We start from the raw sequence: 24903 nt of genomic DNA, 5'->3' as shown, positions 1-24903 counted from the left end.
GTGTCTATTGTGTATGTTTATATATAGAAGTACCTGGTACCAGGTGTGGAGTGTCATCTTCACGTGAAGTGATCAGTGCTGATGTTTATCACCTGTGCTGTCACCTCCTCCTCAGAAGGAAGCATATTATTATACCCCTAATTCTGCATGTTGATGAAGGCTGGATATTGCCTTCGTTGTAAAGACATTGAGAAGAAACAAAATGCTAACTCACTCTCGTCATTCTGAGTGTGACCCATCACCTTTGTAAATGTTATTGGTCTAAAAAAAAATCACCTATTACAGGGACGCGGGGGGGGGGGGGGGGGGGGGGTGAACATACTCAGTTCCATGGGGGGGGGATACCCCCCACTTTTGGGATGAAGAAAAAAGAAAAAACCTCCGACATCTACACTTCATGGAATATTTTTTTGTATAGAATTAACTGAATTAAAGTAAAAAAAAAAAAAAAAAAGTAACAAACCCGGAAAAACACACACATGCCCTCTGCGTCCCTGACCTATAATGTTATTATTATTATTATTAATGATAAATAGGGATCAATTACTAATCGCTTATATTGTTAAATTATAGAATTAAGAATATGTTTTAATAATAGATTAGTTTGATTAACTGTTGCCCACTTATACTGTTGTTTTGGTTGATTGGATACTTTATCAGCAGTTTGCCGAGATGCTAATAAACAAGCATTTTGGCCTTGTTTTAGATAGGTTACCCATCTCTAAAACAAGAGATTAACTCTGCTTAATCTCCTCTTAAGTGTGTAATTAACCTGGCTTGCACCGATTCGTATCGCTCATTAATGCTATAAACACAGATAAGATCCAAACTGGAGCAGACAGTGACTTTGTATCTCTGCTAGCTAACTGCTACAGAGATACAGGAGCATGGCTAAACGGCACATTTAGGTAACATTAATGTGGTGCAATTATAAATGCACCATTATACCATTGTCTCAAATGGGGTCATCCCTATGTTCCCCAGGTTCTATGTTCCCCACCTCCCTTAGGGTTAGGGAACATCGGAGAGATATATATATATATATATATATATATATATATATATATATATATATATATATATATATATATATATATATATGTATATATATATATATATATATATATATATATATACATATATATATATATATATATATATATATATATATATATATATATATATATATATATATATACACACACAAACACACTTCTTGATTATTATATCAATCAAAAAGGTAATTACTAAGAATTGATACTGCAGTTGCAGGCAGCCCTTGTCATAGAGCACAACAGTATATTATTAACCCTTTGACTGCCAGAGTATTTTCATAATATACTCACCCAGTGCCAGTGATTTTCGTGTTTTATAACCTTTTCAACCGGTCACAGAAAATGTTATATCCATTATAATCCATCATCTGACCGTGTTTATAAACACACACAATCGATCCACCAACCTCTAAAGGGTTACGTTTTTGTGATCGTGATATTTCATGTGCAGTGTCCAAGACTCACTCTTTTCTCATGTCTTTTCTTGTGATTTTAACAGCTGTCCTTTGCGGCGACCACCCCGGTCCTGGGCGACAAGAAGAAATACCCCAACTTCTTCCGCACGGTTCCGTCGGACAACGCGGTGAACCCGGCCGTGGTGAAGTTAGTCAAATACTACAACTGGAGTCGGGTGGGAACCCTCACACAGGACGTCCAGAGGTTCTCTGAGGTCAGTGATGGGCTTCCCTGTCCGGTCTGTTTACACACAAAGGGCCAAACTGGGCTGCATTTTGAAATGTTATTGGGATTCTTTCCCCTGTTTTTTCCCCCCCCCGTTATGCTAAGATTGATTCCTCCCCACACACATTTCTGTGTGTTGTCACTGCTGTCGTATCCTACTGGCTCACCTGCCAGTGAGGAGCCCAGGGGTGGTTTTTGCTCTAGGTTAGGCGACCGCCTGGGGCCTCAAAAGTCAGGGGGCCTCATTAGATTTACCCAAATTATAAATTATTTAATATAGATAAACAGTTTTTCATTCCATTTGAGGCCCCTGGCGAGAACGTCACGTCACATTCTTGGAAATAAGTGCACTGCTGGCGTGTATAGTTGTAGAGTGGACTGGGGAGCGGAGGGGACCAGGGGGCCTCATTAGCTGTCCTTTTGTTATTTTTGCTCTTTCAATGTCTGACTCGTCACAGGTGAATGGGCCATTCACCTGACGATGTGGTAGTGCATTCAGTCTTTGTGTATCAATGCATTCCGTCCAATCCATATGTAGGGCTGAAGAGGAGAAATGCATTTTTTGTCACACTCATGAAGAGATAGTGACTTTCTAAGTTATTATTAAACATGGCTCTTTAATTTCTTCCGTCATCAAATCAATTTTCTTTAGGGGGGGGGGGATGTGACACTGAGCCGCAGCCAGGGGCCTCATATTACGGCTCCCTAAGTTTGTATTTGAGTGTTCTACATTGCAGTAGGCTATTGATACTTTTTTCCACCACTGTTAGATTGTGGTATTGCTACTTTTACTTAAGTATGCAGTAGTAGCGTAGGCCTACTTCTTCCACCACTGCGTTTCATTAGCGAGTCCTCCTCATAGTACAGTGCACGGGATGTGGGCAGCACATCCCTCATTTCACTGCCAGTTTAGCTGGAAGCTGTGCAGCTGCGTTGTTAAACCAACAACTATTTGGTATTCAAATGGTTTCACTTCCTACGAGCAACGAGGATTTGATGCCAAGCAAACAATTATGTTTGAAACATCCAGTTTAGTGTTATAGCAAAAAATATTGTCGCTGTCGGGTGGAAAGCTTGTCCAAGAACTGTTACTTTTTCAGGAAATGGGGAAAACAGAACCTTTCTTTCTTTCTTTCTTTCTTTCTTTCTTTCTTTCTTTCTTTCTTTCTCTTTATTTGTTTATTTGGTCGGGACAATGCACATTAATGAACACTAAGGGCAGGTACACACTGTAGGACTTTTAAAGTGGTCGGGGGTCGTCTGATCGTTAAGCATTTCACACTACAGGAGTCTATTTCTTGAAATCGTCTCTCACATATCCTTGTGGTTTTCACACTATACGATTGATCACCGACTACTAGGGATCACACACTGTAGGATAGTTCACTAGGATGCTATCCAGACCCGATACATACATTAGTTTTTATTCCAATTCATTTTAACCGACGTCTCATGAAAACGTGCTCCCGTGATATGCGTGAGACCGAGACAGGACGCTATTGATTGTTGAAATGAAATAATTAATTCTCTATTTCTCTGTATGTATCTCTCTCTCTCTCTCTCTCTCTCTCTCTCTCTGAAACAAGTCAACCAGCTTAAAAGTGGGCAATGAAACTCAGAGACAGTGTTGCCATGTCCGCTTATTATAAGCGACTTTGGGCTTGTTTTTCTGTAGAGTTGCTTGTAAATATTGGTTGTTGCGGGTTGCGTTTTTTGGGCTTATTTGTGTAGTTGCTTATTTGGCCTTGTTTCCTAATGTTGTCAACACATAATATGTAGTATTTGTCCGCAGACCCCCCCCCCACCTTCTGAAAATATGTTGTGCCATCATAGACCCCCATACAAGATTTGTGTGAATTTGGAAAATATTCCACAATTTTCTCAAGATTTTTCTTTGAAAATAGCTGCGACGCGTTGTGAGCTTGTAGATCGGCTATTTTCAAATATCCAATGTATTTGTATTTGTAAATAGGTTTAAAGTGCTCAAGTGGCCTTTTGTTGGGCTTGTTTTCATAGACCTGGTTGCTTATTTCTCTCGCAACATCTGGCAACGCTGTTCAGACACACACGCATGCTGCACACACAGACACACACACACACAGAGAGCTCGCTCTCGCTCTCTCAGTCTCTCTCTCTCTCTGTGCAATTCCTCTCAAATAAACAGCCCACCAGTCTCGCTCACTCTCTCATTTTGTTTTATCATGTTAACTTAATACAGGACTGGTAACAGGTAATATTGCGGTATAGGGATCCTGTTTGTTGTGGTCAGATCCAGCGACGCTCCCCCTAGCCACGGTGGCTGGAATGTGCTCTCATTGGTTGTAGCGTGCATCTCCTCACAGAGTGGTCTCAGCTCCTTTCACACTGTATGACATTGTCTGAATTCCAGTCTGGGACAGAGACGAATATCTAACCTGGTAGATATTTGAAAACGGTCGGGAAGCCATCGCCGAGCCTAATTATCGTGGCCGTATCCTCTCGCAGAGCCTTTCACACACAGCGACCAAAACCTCGATCGGGAGGTTTTGTCGGCGAGCGCCAAAAAAGGTCCCCGACAGCTAAATCGGACCAAATATCCTGCAGTGTGTACCTGCCTTAAAGACATGATGTAGTGCAGTGGTTCTCAAACTTTTTCATGTCAAGGCCGCGGACCCCCATTTAAAAATATGTTTGTTCCGGGGACCCCCCAGAAGCAAAGAGTTACAAATGTTCTCTTTAAAACATATATATTCAAAGGTTTGCACAATATAGCAGATCTACAAGCTCATAGCGCAGCACTCGGTGCCCTAGATACTTTAGCTTAGATAAACAATTCGAGTACTTTTTCCACCTCTGAACTTGACCGGTATGTTCCTACTCTGGAACGATTCAAGTCGGGAACAATACAAGTTGAGAATATAGGCCCCACACCACCCAGTTATGCAATATCCTTTTTCAGTGTCCCTTTTATGCCCATATATGGAGGTCTGGATTTGTGAAATGGGGCATTCTGCATAATGAGTACTTTTACTTTTGGTATTGTAAGTATACATTGAATATTGATGCCACTACTTTTGTACTTTTACTCAAGTGCGATTGTAATACCGGACTTTTACATGTAACAGAGTATTTCTACATTGCGGCATTGATACTTTTACTTAAGTAAAAAAAATTGAGTAGGCTACTTCTTCCATCTGTGTTTGGAACATAAAAAAGATGCCCCCCTCGAGCAGAAAGCAGAGAACAAAGGGTCTAATTTGTTATTAAATACAAGACAAAGCCTGGAGCTGCTCTACCGACCGAATGAAGAGAGGCTTTCTGAGATCACACACTTGTGTTTGATCTGTCATACCCCCAAGATGCATTGCTCCTTTTCGCTGTTAGCAGTCATTAAAGGTAGAGCAAATGATATGTTTTGGTTAAAACAAAATGTTTTTTTTTGCTTGTTAAAAGTTTAAAGCAATATATATTCTGATGGTAATCATTGCTATAGATAGAGTGTTTGTTCAGTAACAGGAGTCTCCCTGTCTCTCCAGCTCTTAATTAAACAGAAAATACATTTTCAAGTATAGGTGACAACATTTCAGCCAATCCAGAGGGAGTACCCATTTATCAGCTTCATTTTTATAGTGTTCCAGTTCCAATGTTGTCTGCTCATTTCTTTGTGTCATCACTTCCAATGTCACTTGTTTAATCTGTATCTTGTCTGAGTTCTCTATCCTGATTGGATAAAATTGGTATCCTGACCTAAAAAATACATTTCTGTTTAATAAAGAGCTGGAGAGACATGGAGACTTGTTACTGAGAAAAGGCTCCATATCAATGATTACTATCAGAATATAGAGCTATTTAACACCTAATTTAACCAAAGAGAATCACTTACCCTATACCTTTAAAAATAACCTACTTCGTCATACTACATTGTCACACAAAAGTAGCAAAATGAGCAGATCTATGCTATTTTTGCTATGTTTGAATAGGTGAAAAGTAACAGTTTTGGATGTATGAGGTTTACACTCGACAGCAACGATAAACGGTATGTATTGTATATGTATAACAACACCCATCCCCCACCAACACTGTCACTGTTAATCAAGACTAAACCAATTCACCTTGGTGGTGTGAAGAAAGACAGCTTTTAAATTATTATTAATGCTTTCACACAAACCAGATAAAAGGTTAACTGGCAAGGTGAACTGAGTGATAGAAAATCCATCGTGCAGATCTCACCATTCTGAATTGCCGGGGGGGAAAACTGAAAAAGAGTAAATACGTAATAAATAAATAGCCCTGACGACTGCTTCATGATTCACCAGCAACCAGTGAAAGTTAAAGGGATAGTTCACCCAAAACAATGCTTTTTCACCCCATGGACACTTGAATTCATGGATTTTTTAAACGTTTTTGTCGCATTGCTAAACCAATAATTTGATGACCAGCGGTTCCGGTAGGAGACACAAAGCCAAAGGAGACTCTTTGTGTCTCCTACCAGAACCGCTGCCAGTCATCAAATTATTGTCTTAGGAATGCGACAAAAACAAAAAAACATCCAATGAATTCAAGTCTACATGAGGTGACTAATCGATAGAAAAAAAAAGTCATTTAGGAGGTGAACTATCCCTTTAATGCTTTCACACAAACCAGATAAAGGTTAACTGAGTGATAGAAAATCCATCGTGCAAATCTCACCGTTCTGAATTGCCGGGGGGGGTAAAAAACAGAAAAAAGAGTAAATACATAATAAATAAACAGCCCGCGCCTGATGAATGCTTCCTGATTCACCAGCAACCAGTGGAAGTTAATGGGGCGTCCATGCCGCTGTTTCTTAACCACTTTCTCCATCCTATGACAAATGGAGTGATTGCAGACCGGGTCCCTCCATGGATCACAACTGTTGATCGCTACTATATTATATTACAGCATTATATATTGTCTACAGTGGTGTAAAGTAACTAAGTACATTTACTCAAGTATTGTTCTTATTGCACACATTGGGTGCCAGAATTTTATAATAACAGAATACGTTAGGTTCCCGGGAATCTCACCGTTAACCTCCATTGTGCTGTTTAACCCATTGAGACCTGAAGCCGATTTTACATGTCTCCTAAATCTCAACAGTATTCTGAAAAACTTATTTTTCTATATCAGTGGTGCTCAATCTTTTTCATGTCAAGGACCCCCAAAATTATATGTATTTGGCCACGGACCCCCATCAAAATATTTTGTTCCAGGGACCCCCAGAAGCAAAGATTTGAGTTAAAAATGTTCGCTTTAAAAATATATATATTCAAAGATTTTTGCACACATTTTCACGATTTTTCAAAAATAGCAGATCTACAAGCTCGTAGCGCGGCACTCGGTGCCGCGCTATGAGCTTGTATATCTGCTATTTTTGAATAGCCCAAAAGTGTAAAATAATGCTTTTTAGCTCAAATCTAAAAATGACACAGTTCCAGGTCTTAATGTGTTAAAGCTGTAGACTCCATGACGAGCAATCCATGAAAAAAAAAAGCATGCCTCCATTTTACCCGACGGTGCTGGCTAACGGCTGGAACGATAACATCTCTCACGCGAGTAACAATGGCGGAGCGATCGCGGATGCAAAATGAAGTTGTTTTCCCCATAGAAAAAAAGTTTCGGAGTTATAGGCGTTTTAGAGAAGGAAATAGACCGGAAGCGGATGGGGAGCCATGTTTTTGACACGATGATGCATCTGGCCTATCCTTCTCAGAATCGCCTAGGGTGATCCCAGAGCTGCTCTAGCCCCTCCCGCATGGAAATAAACGAAAAAAAACAAAAAGATAAAATCACGTATTTATGTTTTTTAGGAAAGTTGGCACTCCACGGGAGTTTGCAAAACCGTACCGGTACGGTTTTGGCACTCAATGTGTTAAGTACAATGTTGAGGTCTTTTTACTTTACTGGAGTATTTCCAATTGTCAGTACTTTTACTTCTACTCCTCAGTCTCCTCTACATCTTGCTTTTGCTCGTATCACCCCATGTCCCTCCTGTCTGTCTGTCCAAGTGACTGACTGACAGACAAACAGAGAGACAGACAGACAGACAGAGATCTTGTCACAAGTGTTTTTTTATCGTTTCGATTTTTGTGATCCTTTGGGTTGAAGGAAGGGCAAATCCATCTACCTTCACAATGAGAGAGAGAGGGAGAGGGAGAGAGGGTGGAGGATGGAGAGAGGAGGTGGGGGAGGTGTTTGCTGAGTAACAAAAACATTTTCCATGGGCTCTGCTCTGTCAGCCCAGGAATCCCCTGCAGTAAATAAAGATGAGCAATACTCCTGCTACACACACACACACACACACACACACACACACACACACACACACACACACACACACACACACACACACACACACACACACACACACACACACACACACAGCGATATACACCATTATTGAGCAAACAAGCACAGGACTGCAGTGTCCTTTACAACGCACGCACGCACACGCGCGCACACACACACACACACACACACACACACACACACACAGGCTAAATGAGGATGAATGGGTGTCCCTGGCGCCGGGTCCTCGGGATGCACACACACACACACACACACACTTTTTTCCCCCGATGGGTTCCTAGATTGGATTCTAGGTAACATGTCACCTGTGCTGATGACTCAAGGAGCCTCCATGGTGGGGACATGGTGACAGACATTATATTTCACTCTTTTACTTTATTGCAAAATGTAATTAAGAGCATAAACCCCCTTGAGATGAGATACAGCAGCATATCCTTTTCTCCTTACTGGAAGAACCTCAAGTTATTAACCAAACACACTCTGCTCAGACTGTGATGTCGCTCTGCGGTAACATTTACAACCACAAGTGTTCATTTGTGTGTGTGTGTGTGTGTGTGTGTGTGTGTGTGTGTGTGTGTGTGTGTGTGTGTGTGTGTGTGTGTGTGTGTGTGTGTGTGTGTGTGTGTGTGTGTGTGTGTGTGTGTGTGTGTGTGTGTGTGTGTGTGTGTGTGTGCGCACATCCCGAGCAGATGATGGGGTGCGTGTGTCAAGTGTGTGGCAGGTGTTTCCAATTATTCTATCTGTCTGTCTGTCTCATCCTTGTGCGTCTATCTGCAGTTAATGAATGTGTTTGTGCGCGCGTGCGCGTGTCAAGTATGCAGAAGGTGTTTCTAATTATCTGTCTGTCTCATCCTTGTGCGTCTGTCTGCAGTAAAGAATGTGTGCGTTCGTGCGTATCTGGGTTGGCAGTGCGTCACATTTGATTATCATGATTGATTATTCAAGAATCAAGAAGGTTTTATTTTGTCACTAACTTACATGCAACAAAACATAGGAGTATCTCTCTTCCTCTGGAGTGGAATTATTAAACCGGCCATGCAGTCTCTCTAGACATTATGGTAATGTTCCTGACCATATCTCTGCACAAAGAGATTGTTGTCTTTTGCTTAAATCGTGCTTCACATAAGGTTCTAAACCCTGTACATGTCCTTTATGAGACAATACGTTCAAAATGTTGGTTTCTACCATATATCACTGCACCATTTTTTTTCTTTATACGTAATCATTCAATGTGACTTTAACCGGGAGCATCAGCAAACACCCTGTGTGTGTGTGTGTGTGTGTGTGTGTGTGTGTGTGTGTGTGTGTGTGTGTGTGTGTGTGTGTGTGTGTGTGTGTGTGTGTGTGTGTGTGTGTGTGTGTGTGTGTGTGTGTAGTGTGCAGTGTGCATGGAGAGGGGATTCTTTAGCGCGTCTATAAATAGACTGCGATGACTAGCTCCCTGTCCCAGGGAAAAGTGTGTGCGTGTGTTTGTGCGCGTGCGTGCATGCGCACCACTGGCTCAGAATCCTTAACAAGCATTACATAAACTTGCAATGTCTCCCTGGGATACTGCTCTGTGCCTCAGAAAGACAGAGAGAGGGAGAGGGAGGGAGTGAGAGAGAGAGAACAGAGGCAGCATTATGGAGTATAATGTATGCATGATTACAGTATTATGCAAACACCTTCACTAACTTATTGCCATGAACTTAGTGCCAACTCCGTACTGGAACCGTGTCTCATACATTCTTTAGAGAGGCCCTAATATGCCAGCCTACCTACCGTATGATTTAGGTTCCCTGCCTGGCATGTGGTGATACTCTGTGTGGCTGAATATAGAAGTACCTAAAAAGTTTGGCCCGGACCGCTGGCGTAGCGGTCCGGGCACCTAGGCTACAATGTAGCCTGACAGAGCGTCGCGGGTTCGAGTCCCGATCCCGACGGCCTTTGCTGCGTGTCACTCCCCTTCTCTCTCTCTCCATTTCCTGTCAGCTATACTGTCCTATCAATAATAAAGGCATAAAAGGCATTACAAATTAAAAATAATAATAATGTACCTAAGTAACAGTGCTTGAGTAGATGTTCTCAGCAGGGACGTGCAGATCATGTTAGATCAGTGGTTCGCAAAGTGGGGTCCGGGGAACCCCAGGGGTCCTTGTGGGGGTTTCCAGGGGGGCCCTGCAAAATGTGTTAAAATAGCATCACAATCATTGTAACCACTTTAACCATAATTATACATTAGCTATTCAAAAAATAGCAGATATACAAGCTCATACTGCGTCATGTCATGAGCTTGTAGATCTGCAAAAGCGAATATTTTTTAATCAAATCTTTGCCTCTGGAGGTCCCTGGAACAAAAGATATTTTGAGATGGGGGGGTCCGCAGCCAAATGCATATCATTTTGGGGGTCCTTGACATGAAAAAGTTTGAGAACCATTGATTTAAGTGTGATACCCTTATATCGGTTTCCCCAACGCCCTGAATTCAGTGAAAAGTACCTCAAAATGGTACCTAAAGTAATAGCACTTTGAGTAGACGTTCTTAGCAGGGACGTGCTGATAATGTTAGAGGGGTATGGGGCTGAACTTTTCAAAAATAGCCGATCTACAAGCGTGGTTATTCTTTGTTGCACGGCACCAAGCTCGGCTAAAGTATAATCAAGCCTACTGGAGATGCAGCATTATGGCATGGATTCATACACAGTGCCCTCTGTGTAGAAATCCATTCTTTCAACATGAAAAATGGGTGAGTGTGATGGATGCAGAAGTCCTGCTGCTCTAGTCAAAAGAAAAATGAAAGAAAGAACAAAAAAAAAACAATGCCGCAATGTGTGTGGAATTGCATTCACACTGACTTTAAAAAAAAACCGATGAGCTCGGGTTGCCAGAGAGCAATTCATGTGAGAGTTCAGCCGTTATGTGCACTGAGTCAGCACTGATTCACTGAGTTCTCTTTCTGAACATCGTGGCAACGCAATGCAGGCTCAACTCCCCCAGATTCGGCACAAACGTGGGGATGAATTCGTTCTACTATTATGCCACCAAAATGTGGAATTCCCTACCACCACCAGCCATCAGAAAGTACCTCTCCCTACCCTCCTTCATAACCGCCATAAAAGAAGCACTAGTGTGCAATTTGCAACTGGACCTGGACAAGTCATTTCTGTTCTACTCACTCTGTGTCTCAGAGGAAGGAGGGCTGTGGACAGTTCAGAGACCTGCCTACCAGTGACATCATCGGTAGGCAGGTTTAGTCATTTCAAACAAGGGCTACAAAAATAAGAAAAATGGCTTCTAGTCCAGCATGCTAATGTTCAAGACTTCGAATCACTGTTGTTTAGCATTACATTTTAATTAAGCTGAATTACAGGCTTCAAACCAGGGCTGTAGAAACCGTCACCTCCCCTTATTAGTCCATGTCTTTTTGTACAGTCTATGCCTAGACCAATTATATGGAAATAATGTTGAAAATGGGTGAAGTGCTCCTTTAAAAACAACTTAAACCCCAGCATCTGTATTCTGGGGAAAACAACGTTCGCAGAAAATAACAGATCTACAAGCGTTGCGACGCGTTGTAAGCTTGTAGATCAGCTATTTTCAGCAAAGATGTGTTTTTCTGCCTTTATTTGGACAGTGAAGACTGGACTGGAAACAGGGAGAGAGAGAGAGAGAGAGACGGGAAGTGACACAGAGCGAGGTTGTCGGGCTCGGGAATCGAACCCGCGACTCGCTCGTCAGGCTGCATTAGAGCGTATTGTTTATTGTTTATTAAATGGATCCATCTTCCATGGGGTCCATATAGAAGACACATACAATATAAAAACAGAGATATTTTAATATAGAGCGAACACAGAAAAGACACTAGTGTAGAGCCCTGAGGGACTCCGCTCAACAACTTAACCCATTCAATCCGGGAACGCATCGACAAACGTCGTCTAAATCCTTATAAATCCTAACAGTGTTCTGGGAGAAAAAAAAAACGTATGTTGCTATAATGTCAGTGGTTCTCAAACTTTTTCATGTCAAGGACCCCCAAAATTACATGTATTTGGCCGTGGACCCCATCTCAAAATATTTAGTTTCAGGGACTGCCAGGAGAAAAAGATTTGAGTTTGAGATTTGAGAAAAAATATATGCATTTTCACGATTTTCCCCTCAAAAATAGCAGATCTACAAGCTCATAGCGCGGCACTTGGTTGTATATCTGCTATTTTTGAATAGCCAAAGATATCTAAAATGACACACACAGACGCGTTCCCGGTCTTAAGAGGTTAATGGGGTTCAAGTGGTTTCGGTGAGTTTCATCATGGTGATAATGTGGGCAGCAGCAGCCTGCCCTGCAGCACAGAGACATTACAATGCAACCAGCCAGCTTATTGATCTGCTTCACTTTCACTGAGGTGACATCATAAAGGCCTTTTCTCTGGAGTGGAACAAGTATATATACTCAATGTCGGTGTATTTTAACTTAGGTCAAATTATCAATACCACAATGTAGAAATACCCTGTTTACAGGTAAAAAGTAATGTGCTTAAACTATACACGAATCCACGGAGCGCTGCCCTGGGCGCAGCCATTGCTGCGGTGTCAACGCTCCGTGGACGCGACACAGCAGCAATGGCCGCCTACAGGCAGCTACAGGCAGCGCGTCTGTGGATTCGTCTATACAAGTAATGGCATCAACAACATTAAAGGGATGGTTCCCCCCCCCCCCCAAATTTTTTTTACTTTTTTTACCCATGGATTCAAGTCTCCATGAGGTGACTAATCGATAGATTTATTTTTTATTTTTTGGTGTGAACTAGCCCTTTAAGTAAAAGTAAAAGTACTCATTATTATGCAGAATGTCCTATTTCGAAAATAGCCGATCTGCAAGCTCTGCTATTGTCAAACAGCCGATCGTACAAATAAAATACTTCTGAAGTGGTTAAAGGTAGGGATACGTTTCTAAAGCTCTATTATTTTAACAAAAACATATCACTTAACCTACCTGTAATGCATGTAATGTGTTTCGTAATAATAATCTAAATCTGCAAAGAAACTTGTAACTACAGTTTTCAAACAATATATAGAGTGGACTAAAAGTGGAGATGTAGTGGATTAGTAGTCCCAAATAAAAGTAAAAGTACCTCAAAATTGTTCTACAGTACTTGAGTATTATGTACTTAGTTATTTTCCGCCATTGGGTTTTTTGAAGGGTGGTTCGCCCCAGGGTGCTACAAGCTGGAACCGCCACTGCAGAGCGCCATGCTGATGGCACTGTCACTTAAGAAAAGCCATACTGTATATTTTAACATTAAGACACCATTTCCATTTTATGCATTTTATAATATGATAATAAAATGTTAAATGGTACCACTTTGAATGTAATGGCGTCAGCTCCTCTCGCAAGGGGCGCTGGGCGAAAAGTGTGTGTGTGTGTGTGTGTGTGTGTGTGTGTGTGTGTGTGTGTGTGTGTGTGTGTGTGTGTGTGTGTGTGTGTGTGTGTGTGTGTGTGTGTGTGTGTGTGTGTGTGTGTGTGTGTGTGTGTGTGTGTGTGTGTGCGCGCGTTCGTGCACGCATTTTGTCCTTGATACAGTAATGTACAGACCATATGGTACAGACACAAACATACCCACCACAGGGCCATTGTGTTGGGCCATATGTCATATTCAATATTGTCATATGTCACCTATACAGTGTCTGTGTACAGTCTGCTGAGGCTGAAACACATACATACATACATACATACATACATACATACATACATACATACATACAGTACATACAGCCAATAACTAAGTGCCCCGAGTACCAGCCTTCATGCCAGGGGTTCCGATCATCAAAGTGGATAATAGAATCTCCTTTATAGTACTATTTTGCTGTTACTAATACAGTATGTGGGAGGCCAGGCAGACGAATTATAGTCTCATCGAGTATTCATATCCGTTAGTGTGTTGTAAAAGTTATAGTCTATTGTATTAAACTACCATACAGATTGGACAGAAATAACATTTTATTCACACACAACAATTACATGATAGAGCATTATAACACTCGGATTTAACGGATTTTGTCGCATAATTATCAGACCACGACCCAAAGCTTGCATTAAACTCAGATATCTGCACAGTGTTTTTAAAGCTTGCATTAAACTCAGATATCTGCAGAGTGTTTTTAAAGCTTGCATTAAACTCAGATATCAAGTGTTTTTAAGTGTGCGGCTGCTGTTTGTTCTCTTTCACGCTGTTTTTCTTCAGCTCCAGCACCTCATCTTAAGTTTTTTTATGTCAACGGGTGAGCGGTGGTTTATATTACCATATTTTGGTTGCGTAATTATCAGAAAAGGTTTGCAGCAGTATAACTGTACAGTAGCTCGCTCTGCTGAATCAGAATCAGCTTTATTGTCACATCACATGATGACAGGGGTGAAAAGAATAGGTGAAATACTTTTTTTGGCGAGCTGTCAACATTGCAGGAAGAGTTATATTAGGGAAAGAGAGACAGTAAAGGAACCCAGAAGAAGTCAAACAACAGGAAGGCACAGATAAATCAAATATACACTACAAAGCTATTGAACCTTGTCTAAGACAAGACCCTAATCCTAACTCTTCCTAGTATATGCTTCAGCTTCAGTGTATATTTTTATTCTTATAATTATATTATAACTATTCCATACCCGGGCATGTGTGCATTCAAAGTATTAAAATACTTTGGGTTATGTTCTGTGCTGTACAGCAATAGTCCCAATTTCTTTGGCCCCAAGGAGGACCCCTTCCTCCCATAGCTTGGGGGCCTGTAACCATGGTGACGGCTGTAAGCATGTCGACGATAGCTCCCGTAGCCCGAATTATTTTACATAAAAGCGCTAATAAACAGCTTACATTTTGGTAAAGTTAAAAAACGGGCATCATAGTTCCGTGCACATGCTAATGGTCAATGCCCGTGTGCAGATTCAGATCAATTGCTCCAGCCACCGAGGAGAACCGGGCAGAAGAGATTTTGGTGACAGGTTTTGGTGAGAGATTTTCGGGAATTATAGGAGGATTTATGTTTTGCTTAAAGTTGCTACTTTTGCTATTTTTGAATTTGAATCCTGAAAAGTAACTGTTTTGGACAGGTTTACACACCGACAGACGATTTGTAGTAACTGTAACGGGCCGCACTCCGACACGTTGTGACTCGTCTGAAATTCAAAAAGCGATATCTCTCCCCCGGTTACTGAGCAAACTGGCATTATGCTCCGTCAAGATCAATGGTAAACATTTCAGCACTTTGCACAGCAGGGGACCCCGGCAAAGTTACAGTGTGAAGCTCCAAGTGTCGCTCGAGTCATTTCAATGAGTTGTTGTTGACTTCACTTTGGCAAACAAAAACTAAAAAAACAGTACCAGTGTGTTCTGTGTCACTGCCAGTGGAACATGTTTGAAATGCCTCTGAATTGAGAAACATGTTCTCCATTTCACCGTCTCCAGTACACCGACAAGACGTGGTATAAAGAGCTGTTCTTTGCGAATTGAAGACGGAACACCTCGGAGCGGTTAGGGGGATTCATCGTAGAGTACGAGCGCGTATACTTCACACCCATCACTTTGATTCCTCTTAACCCATTGATACCTGGAACGCATCTGTGTCACTTTAGATGTCTTTGGCTATTCAAAAATAGCAGATATACAAGCTCATAGCGCGGCACCGAGTGCCGCGCTACGAGCTTGTAGATCTGCTATTTTTGAAAAATCGTGAATTTTTTTAATATATTTTTTTCCGAAAAATTGTTGGGATTTTGAATTTTTTAGACGTGGCCTCAGGTCTTAATGGGTTAAATCATAACAATTCGTCATGATCACTCCTAGCGTGTTAGAAAGCCGCCGGTCACGGCTGCACGGCTCCCATTTTCAGTGTGGGAATGTATCGGAGGGGGGCGGGGGGGATGGGGTAGGGGATATTGCATGTTTCCCAGTCATCTTGGGGCCCAGTAATCCCGGAGCCGAAGCGGAGGCGCATTTATAAGGCGATGCATGCGAGAGCCACTCGAAGACGTCCTACCTGCTGCAGTAAGAGCTTTGATGTATGATGGAGTTGGGGGACGTGGGGGGGGGGATTGGGGGGTGGATTGAGTAATGGGATCAGGGAGATAGGTGGTGGGGGGGGGGGGGGGGGTGGGAGGGTGGGAGAGACATCCCACTGAGATGAAGAGCTGCAGGTGGTTTATCACCCCCATTCTTTCTCTCTCTCTCGCTCGCTCGCTCGCTCGCTCGCTCGCTCTCTCTCTCTCTCTCTCTCACACACACACACACACACACACACACACACACACACACACACACACACACACAGGTTTGTAAATACCACACTTGTGAGGACATCAATATTTCAGGAGGGTGATTTTATAAATGTAATTTGTACAATTGTTTTGCCATTTCGAACCCTACACCTAAAGCCAAAAAATAGCCAATCAAGATTGGTTATTTTCAGTGCCTGGCACTAAGTATAAATCAGGCTTTAACTCCAACCCTATAACCTCTAAATCCTAACCCCACCAGTTAGGGTTAATGGTACGAGCATCCATTTCTGCTGTGAGGAAAGGAAAATAGTCCTCACAATGTCTGTTTCTAAAATGTATATACTTGTGAGCACATTTGGCCCTCACACACACACACACACACACACACACACACACACACACACACACACACACACACACACACACACACACACACACACACACGGACCGGTTATGCGTGTGCAGCATAAAATAAGTACAGAATGGACATTTCCATTCCTAGCGATGTTGTGCTCCCGCCTCCCATGTGGAGAGGAAGAGGTATAATCAATCTATGAGGACCACCGTTACATATGTTAGAATAGTTCTGCATGCAGTGGTGGAAAAAAGTACTCCAAAAAGTTAAAGTAGCAATACTGCAATGTAGAAATACATGGCCTGTGTTCAAACTGTTACTTGAGTAAAAGTACCAAAGTGTTGGCATCAAAATATACTTAAAGTACCAAAAGTAAAAGTATTATTTTTTAAATAGCAGATCTACAAGCTCACAACGCTTGTAGATCGGCTATTTTCAAACAGCCTAGGTATAAATCATTTATATCTGCAAAATAATTAGTAACTAAAGTTTTCAAATGATTGTAGTGAAGTAAAAGTACAATATTTGCCTCTGAGATGTAGTGGAGTAGAAGTAAAAGTACTGAAAACTGGGAATACTCCAGTAAAGTAAAAATACCTCAAAATTGTATTTAAGTAAATGCACTTAGTTACTTTCCACCACTGTGCGTGTGCAGCATAAAATAAGTACAGAATGGACATTTCCATTCCTAGCGATGTTGTGCTCCCGTCTCCCATGCAGAGAGGAAGAGGTATAATCAATCTATGAGGACCACCGTTATACATGTTAGAATAGTTGCCACCAGCTCCCCTATAACCATGTAGGCTTCTGACTCTTCTATTGAGACATTTAGATCCTGTCCCTATACTGTAGGTTGGACACAACCTTTAACACAATCCTGTTTCTTGACCTGAAAGTCAATATAATATTTCTCCCCAGAGCAAGCAGAAATGCTCTATTAACTCAGTGGTAAAAAATGAGACCGCGCAGGGTTCAAATCCGGGCTTTAATATAAACAATGAAAGTATGAAAATAGATCTATAGATGGAATCGTATGGGAACATTTTTACACAGTTAAATTAGTGTGCTCTTGTTCAATTAAAGTGTAGGTGGTGACTCATGCTTATGTTTGTCTCTCCCCTCCCCCCTCCCCCCTCCAGGTGAGGAATGACTTGACCAACGAGCTGGAGAAAGCCGACATCCAGATCGCCGACACAGAGAGTTTCTCCAACGACCCTTGTGTCAACGTGAAGAAACTCAAGGTGAGAGGCTGTTGTGCAGTGTTGATTTTGTCGACTAAAAACTATGGCGAAAAATGTTCGTCGACTTTCACTTTTTTCACTGACGAGAACTAAATAAAAACTAAATACAAGCTAATCTACGATGACTAAAACTAAGACTAAATATATTGACAATTTCGTTAACAAATAAAAACTAGACTAAAATGTTATGGAGGGACGAGTGGAGAAGAGATCCAGTAGAAGTAGAAGTCATTTTATATGGTTGGTTGCACTCAGGTGTTGCGCTCTGAAAATATCTACAAGATCACAACGCGTTGATGATTTTTAATCATGGAAATAACCGATCTACAAGCACAATAACCGATCTAGCCTACTGTCCGAGGAACACTTTTTCTAGTTTAAGCTGTAGCCATTGAAGATATCCTCTCTCCTTTCTCCTCTGCTCTGCTCTAGTCTCCTTTCCTCGCCTCTCCTCTCCTCTCCTCTCCTCTCCTCTCCTCTCCTCTCCTCTCCTCTCCTCTCCTCTCCTCTCCTCTCCTCCCCTCTCCTCCCCTCTCCCACTCCTCTCCTCCTCTTCTTCTCTCAAGTCAAGAGATGACTTCTACAAGACAGAACAAGCTGAGATAGAGGCAGAGGAAAGATGACGAGAGAGACAGAGAGACAGAGGCAGAGAGAGAGAGGCTAAAGATAAAATATACATGGCTCGCACCGAGACTGACGTTTTAAGCTGACACCCTGCTTCCCCTGATCAGAGCTAAATATCGTCGCTGTCGGGCAGAAACCTCCTATCTCCATATTTTAACTTTTTGTCTTTTTTCCGTAAATTGACGCCCTAGGCTACTTGATCATAACTACAGCGTCAAAAACAAAAGCATCAAAAGTAGCAGATCCGTTTCAAGCTTGAAGATCTGCTACTTTTGTTCCTATTCTTCCTGAAAAGTCACCGCTTTTGTGACATGTGAGGTTTCCACCCCGACAGAGACGATTATGTAAATCACAGCGTCGCTTCCAACTAAAGCCTCTTGGTTCTGAGGGCTCAGGTTTTGCGAGGCGGTTCTTTCTCCGTCACTTGACCCCGTTTGAGAAGTTAATCTCGTCGACTAAAACTATGACAAAAAAATGTTTGGTCGACTACCTTTTTTCACTGACGAAAACTGAATAAAAACTAATTGAAGACTGGGCTAGTTTTGATTTTGACAGCAAATTTTGATTTAGTTTTAGTCATATAGTCTTTTGAATAAAATTCCATTTAGTTTTAGTCATATTTTAGTCACCTGATATGTTTCAGTTTTTGTCTAGATCTAGATCTACAAGCTCACAATGCATCGCGATGAGATGCGTTGTGAGCTGGTAGATCGGGTATTTTCAAATGGCCGAAATGCATATAGGCCTGAAGTGGGTATTGATTGATTGATTGATTGATTGAAATTTTTATTAGGCAAAAGAATGTAAAACAACACAGTTACATTTATAATGCTTTTGTCTAAAAGGTCCGGCCAAAAAAGTCCTTGCGGACTTGTTTCCGTTGGGGTCCTTGAGTTAATTTCATAGACATATATAGTAGCAACCAAACAGTTCAAAAATCAACATGAAAATACAGATAATACAGAAAAAGTACCACTATGTACAAAAAAAGCATTTAAAAATATATGTACAAAAAGAAAGGGGGGGGGAAGCATGGAAAAATAAAAAATTATATACAAAAAAAGCATGAGGAAATACAAAATATGTACAAAAAGAGGAGGGGGGGGGGTCGTCTGTCTACAGGGAAACTGGTACTAGCTCCTCTTTCGGCCTCCAGAAAGATGGGTTTTTAGGGCTGTTTTGAATGAGCCCAGCGAACTGCATTTTTTGAGGGATGGGGTTAGACTATTCCATTCCTTGGTGGCTGTGCTATAGAAGGAGAATTTGCCCATGTTTGTTTTATGGGTGGGTGGTACCAGATTGTTGTTTACGCTCCCTCTAGTTTCGTGGCTGTGGGTGTCACTAACTTTTTCGAGGTATTTATACAGATATGCGGGTATAGGGGGCATATCGGGCAAATCTGCATTTGCAATTTTGAAGACCAGACCCATTTTTAGTTGTTTAACCCTGTCTTCCACCCTGAGCCAGCCTAGGCTGGCAAAGTGAATGGGAGAGAGGTGGGTCATGGGCCCCAGTCCGAGAAGTAGTCGGATCAGTTTGTTTTGGGAGGTTTGAAGCTTAGTCTGCAGTGACACTGAGGTGTTGGAGTACCAAGAGGAGCTAGCATAGTCAAAAAGGGGCTGAATCAGGGCCCCTGAGAGGGTCCTGAGGGCCTGAGGGTTGACAAAAGAGGAAACTCTGCCCATAAATCTGGTTCTCTGGTTTACTCCTTTGACCACCTTTGTTGCCATGCTTTCACCTGACAGGTATTTGTCCAGAATACATCCCAAATAGGTAATCTCTTCTTTGCTAGTGATGATTGTGTCATCGACTTTGACCTTGAAGTCATTTACCTTCATTTTACTGAGGGAATGTTTGGTCCCAAATAGGATGGATTCAGTTTTCCCAAGGTGTAGAGACAGTTTGTTATCGGTAAGCCAGGTACGGATTTTTGAGAGTTCAGAGCTGAGAGCTTCCTCAACTTGCAACTTGTCCTCACCCGAGATCAGGAGTGCCGAGTCATCAGCGAACAGGAACAGTTTGCAGTTACAGGCAGCATTCATGTCGTTAATGTATAGAAGGAACAGTAACGGCCCTAGAATGCTGCCTTGAGGAACCCCGCAGCTCACCGGGAGGGATGAGGACATGGTTCCGTTGATGTCAACCACTTGTTCTCTACCCTCCAAGTAAGATCTCATCCAATTTAGTGATGTGCAATCAAAACCAATCGCCCTCAGCTTATCAAGTAGAATTGCGTGGTTTACAGTGTCAAACGCCTTTTGGAGGTCCAGCATGACCATGCCACAGTATTTGCCCGAGTCTATACACGTTTGATGTAGTCGGTCAAATATAGTAGGCATGTGTCAGTGGAGTGGGATGTTCTGAAGCCTGATTGGAATTCAAACAACAGTTTACGCTCGCTGAGGTAGCTGTTGATTTGTTCTTGGATTGATCGCTCTATAACCTTTGAGATGGAACAAAGGATGGAAACAGGCCTATAGTTGCCAGGATCTAGTTTGCTTCCTTTTTTAAATAGAGGGATTACTCTTGCCAACTTGAATTCTTGTGGGACGTGACACTGACTGATGGATAAGTTTGTAATGTGGGCTACTATGGGAGCAATGGAGACCGCTGCGTCTCTGAGGAATCTGGTGGGGATGTTGTCAAGGCCGGTGGCCTTGTTTAGCTGTAGGGCGAGGAGTTTGTTTTGCACATCATCAGTCAATACAGGTTTGAAAAAGAAGGAATCTTTTTTAGCCCCTAGTTTCTCATAGTGAGCTTGAATGTGGTCGGGGCCATACAGACCTGAATGCTGAGGGAGTTTGCTTACCAACTGGGTTGCAACTGTGGTGAAGAAACTGTTAAAACAGTCCGCTACCAATTGCTTGTCGGTAGTGAGCGAGCCACTTGAAATAATGCAAATGTTTGTAGATTTAGTCTGAATTTTTCCGTTGCAGCCTAATTGTTTTAGTGCCTCCCACAGTTTTTGTGGGTGGCTTTTGTTTGCCTCTATGTTCTCATTTAAGAAATTCTTTTTTGCATTTCTGATCAATTTAGTAACTACATTTCGTAGATTTCTGCACTTTTCAAGTAGCTGCTCACTTTTGTTTTTTGAGTAGCTTTTGTTCCTGAGTTTGATGGCATTCAAAATGTCACCCTTCATCCAAGGTTCTGTGCTAGCTTTGACCCTCACCACCTTTGTGGGTGTGATGTTATCAAGTTCACACAAAAAAGCTTTTTTGAAACAGGACCAGGACTCCTCCACAGAGGTGCAATTTAGGACATGGGACCAGTCCATTTTTCCAAGAGCTGTTGTTAGAAGATCACTTGAGTAGTGTTTCATAGCCCTGCAGCTGATTGTCCTGTGACAATAAGCTCCAGGTCCGTGAATCTTCCGTGTGCAGAAAATGATATTGTGATCACTTAAGCTACACTCAATCACTCCACTCTTGGAAATTCTGGATTGGTCCGTTGTCAACACTAGGTCTATGATTGATTGAGAAGCAATGCCTACCCTTGTAAAATGCTTTATCAGCTGGGTAAAGCTGTGCAGGTCACAGAACTTTCTGAGGGACTTAAAGGTAGCTGAGTCTTTCTTCAGAACACAGGTGTTAAAGTCACCAATTAGTACCGTCTCAGAGTTTCCTAAACCCGCCACATGATCCTCAATCAAGTCATAAAAAGCATTTTGATCTGGGGGTCTGTAGATGGCGCCAATTATCAGTGGTTTTGCATGTGGGTATAAAATTTTGACCCAGACCGATTCAGTGGGGTTGTTATCCATATCTGGGATCACATCGTAAATAATGTCTGATCTCACATAGATGCAAACCCCACCCCCAGAGAGATTTCTGTCTTTTCTGATGACATTGTAGCCCTTTATTTCAATCTCAAAGTCTTTGATGGAATTATCCAACTTAGTTTCTGAGAATGAAATAATGTCTACCTTGCCACTTCCAAACATGGATCTCAGTTCAGACATTTTTTCAGGGTTTTTAAGACTGTTAACATTCAAGTGAACAATGTGAGTACCTCTAGTAGAAAAAAGGCCATCCATGTCTTCAGTTGAGTAGTAACCATTGTCCCTTACAGGCTCTGGGAGGTCGGTGGGGGGGGTCGCTGATGGGCGGGGGGGTAGGGGGGTTTGGGTTAAAACCTGATCAGCTGGTTTCGTGGTCTCTGCAGGGGGGACTGCCAGACCTTCCTCTGTCCTGCTGTGGGGGATGGGAGGGGGGGAGGGGGGGTATGATCGGGGGAGGGGGGTGGGGGCTTTGTGATTGCAGCAGGGCAGTGGGGGAGGGGGGTGGGGGTGGGGGAGGGGTGAGGCAGAAGTTTCCACGCCGATCCCACAATGGAAAACCATGTAGATGACCAGTGACCGCTTGGAAAACAGGGAAAGGAACTCCGTTTCCCAGCATTCCTCTTGGTGGGATACTATGCGGTTGTCCTGGTATCGACTGGTGGTGGTGGTGGTAGAGGAGGAGGAGGGGGGGGTGGGGGTGGGGGAGGGGTGAAGCTGTTGTCCCGCGTCGACGTCAAGCGGTGGTGCCAGGAGATGGCAGAAACAGGGGGAAAAACACTGTTTTCCTGTGTTTCCCTCTGAGAGAAACCCTGTGGTTGTCTTGGGCCCGTGTGTCGCAGGAGGAAATCCTCTTGATGACGCTGCTGTTGGGGAAGCCCTTGTCTCGTCACCCACATTCCTTCAGGCGGTGGTCTGCTTGAGAATGCAGGATTTGGAGCCAGCACAGACGTTAACCGGGACAAATAATCCATCCTTGTTTCTCCAGCTCTTTGCTGGGGTTCTTTCTTATCAGGTGAGGTGGGCCGTTGCCAAACAAAGTTAATTGTCTGCATGTTGTGGTCCGGACCTTGTCGGGCGCTTCCGTCGCGTTTGAAATCAGCTGTGATGTTGCTTACATTGTAGTGGTGATCATAGGGAGTCTCCGTGGTGCTCTTCACGGTCGGTGGGGCGGGATTAGAATGTACATTTCCCGACAACATTAGACTCAACCAAATAATCTTTCTTACTGTAAGGCCGTCCAGCTGGTTTGGTGTCCTTCTCCGTGTTTGTACCGATTTACTCGCGCCGAAAACTTTAAAAAGTAACGTCGTCGCGTCTTGCGGTAAATCTCCGTTTGCACACGCTCTCCGTTGAAGCTGCACATTGTGGGATTCGATAAATATTAATCCTTGCAATATAGCAGCGTAGAACAGCACCAGGTTGTTGCTGGTAGTGATGATCCTTTTGAGGCGTAGGTGTTGTTTTCGCCGTTGAAGAATAGAGCGCGGTGTGGAAAGCAGGAGCGGTGAAAAGGTGCGACCGTCCTCGGTGAAAGCCATCTCACGTCTGGTAATGTATGTTTTGTAATAATAATCAAAATAACTACCAAGTAACGAGTAACTAAAAAGTGCAATGTTTGCCTCTGATACGTAGTGGAATATTCTGAATATTGGAAAATACTCCAGTGAAGTAAAAATACCTCCAAATTTTACTCAAGTGCAGTACTTGAGTAAATGTACTCCGATACCTTACACCACTGGTGTCAGTTGTGAGATTTGATAAAGAGCTGCGGATCCATGTTCTGTTGCTGTGGCTGTATGGCTGCTGAAACAGCCTTGTGGTGAGATAAGATCTGTGTTTCCATGTGTGTTTTGTACACAATATAGAATTATAATACACATGCATGCACACACACACACACACACACACACACACACACACACACACACACACACACACACACACACACACACACACACACACACACACACACACACACACCTATACACTACAATTATTTGAAAACTTTAGTTACTCGTTACTTTGTAGATATAAATGATTATATTATAAAACACACATTAACCACTTTAGCCCTATTTTATACCGTGGCTGTTTGAAAATGGCCGATCTACAAGCTCACAACGCGTCGCATCGCGACGCGTTGTGAGCTTGTAGATCTGCTATTTTCAAACATTTTAGCACTTTTACTTTTGGTACTTTAAGTTCATTTTGATACCAATACTTTTGTACTTTTACACAAGTACATTTTGAATTCCAGACTTTTACTTGTAACAGAGTACTTCTACGTTGCAGTATTGATACTGTTACTTAAAGGTATCATGACATTCATTTTCACTTTTTTCATTGCAGTTGAAAAGGCTTTAGAAATGTGAGAGAAAAACACCTGCCATGGATCACTGGAATGGAATTTTCACTTAAAACTTTTTGTATACTTTTGAAGGACCAGGACAAAGACTTTGAATGTGGTGTAAAAGTGAATGTCATTAAACCTTTAAGTAAAACATTTGAGTACTTTTTCCACCACTGCTCATAGTGGAACTTTGGGAGAGGATTCATGTGCATGGAATGCATTTCAGTTTACCCATCAGTGACGGCGTGTACAGTGGGTCTACGGTACA

The 24903-nt window shown here is 42.4% G+C and overlaps 1 protein-coding gene across 1 annotated transcript in view; it reads left to right on the top strand.

Moving 5' to 3' along the window:
• The window catches only part of gabbr2 (gamma-aminobutyric acid (GABA) B receptor, 2), a gene marked incomplete at both ends in the record, with an annotated part of 395075 nt that overhangs the window by 231360 nt on the left and 138812 nt on the right, over positions 1-24903 (top strand). The window contains 2 exon segments of the mRNA XM_080442500.1: positions 1555-1725; positions 17779-17880. Of these exon segments, the coding sequence (XP_080298626.1) occupies positions 1555-1725; positions 17779-17880 (273 nt within the window).

Source organism: Gymnoscopelus braueri (assembly GCF_963280865.1).
Source record: "Gymnoscopelus braueri genome assembly, chromosome: 11".
Taxonomy (NCBI): domain Eukaryota; kingdom Metazoa; phylum Chordata; class Actinopteri; order Myctophiformes; family Myctophidae; genus Gymnoscopelus; species Gymnoscopelus braueri.
This window is presented reverse-complemented; position numbering and strand designations above follow the sequence as displayed.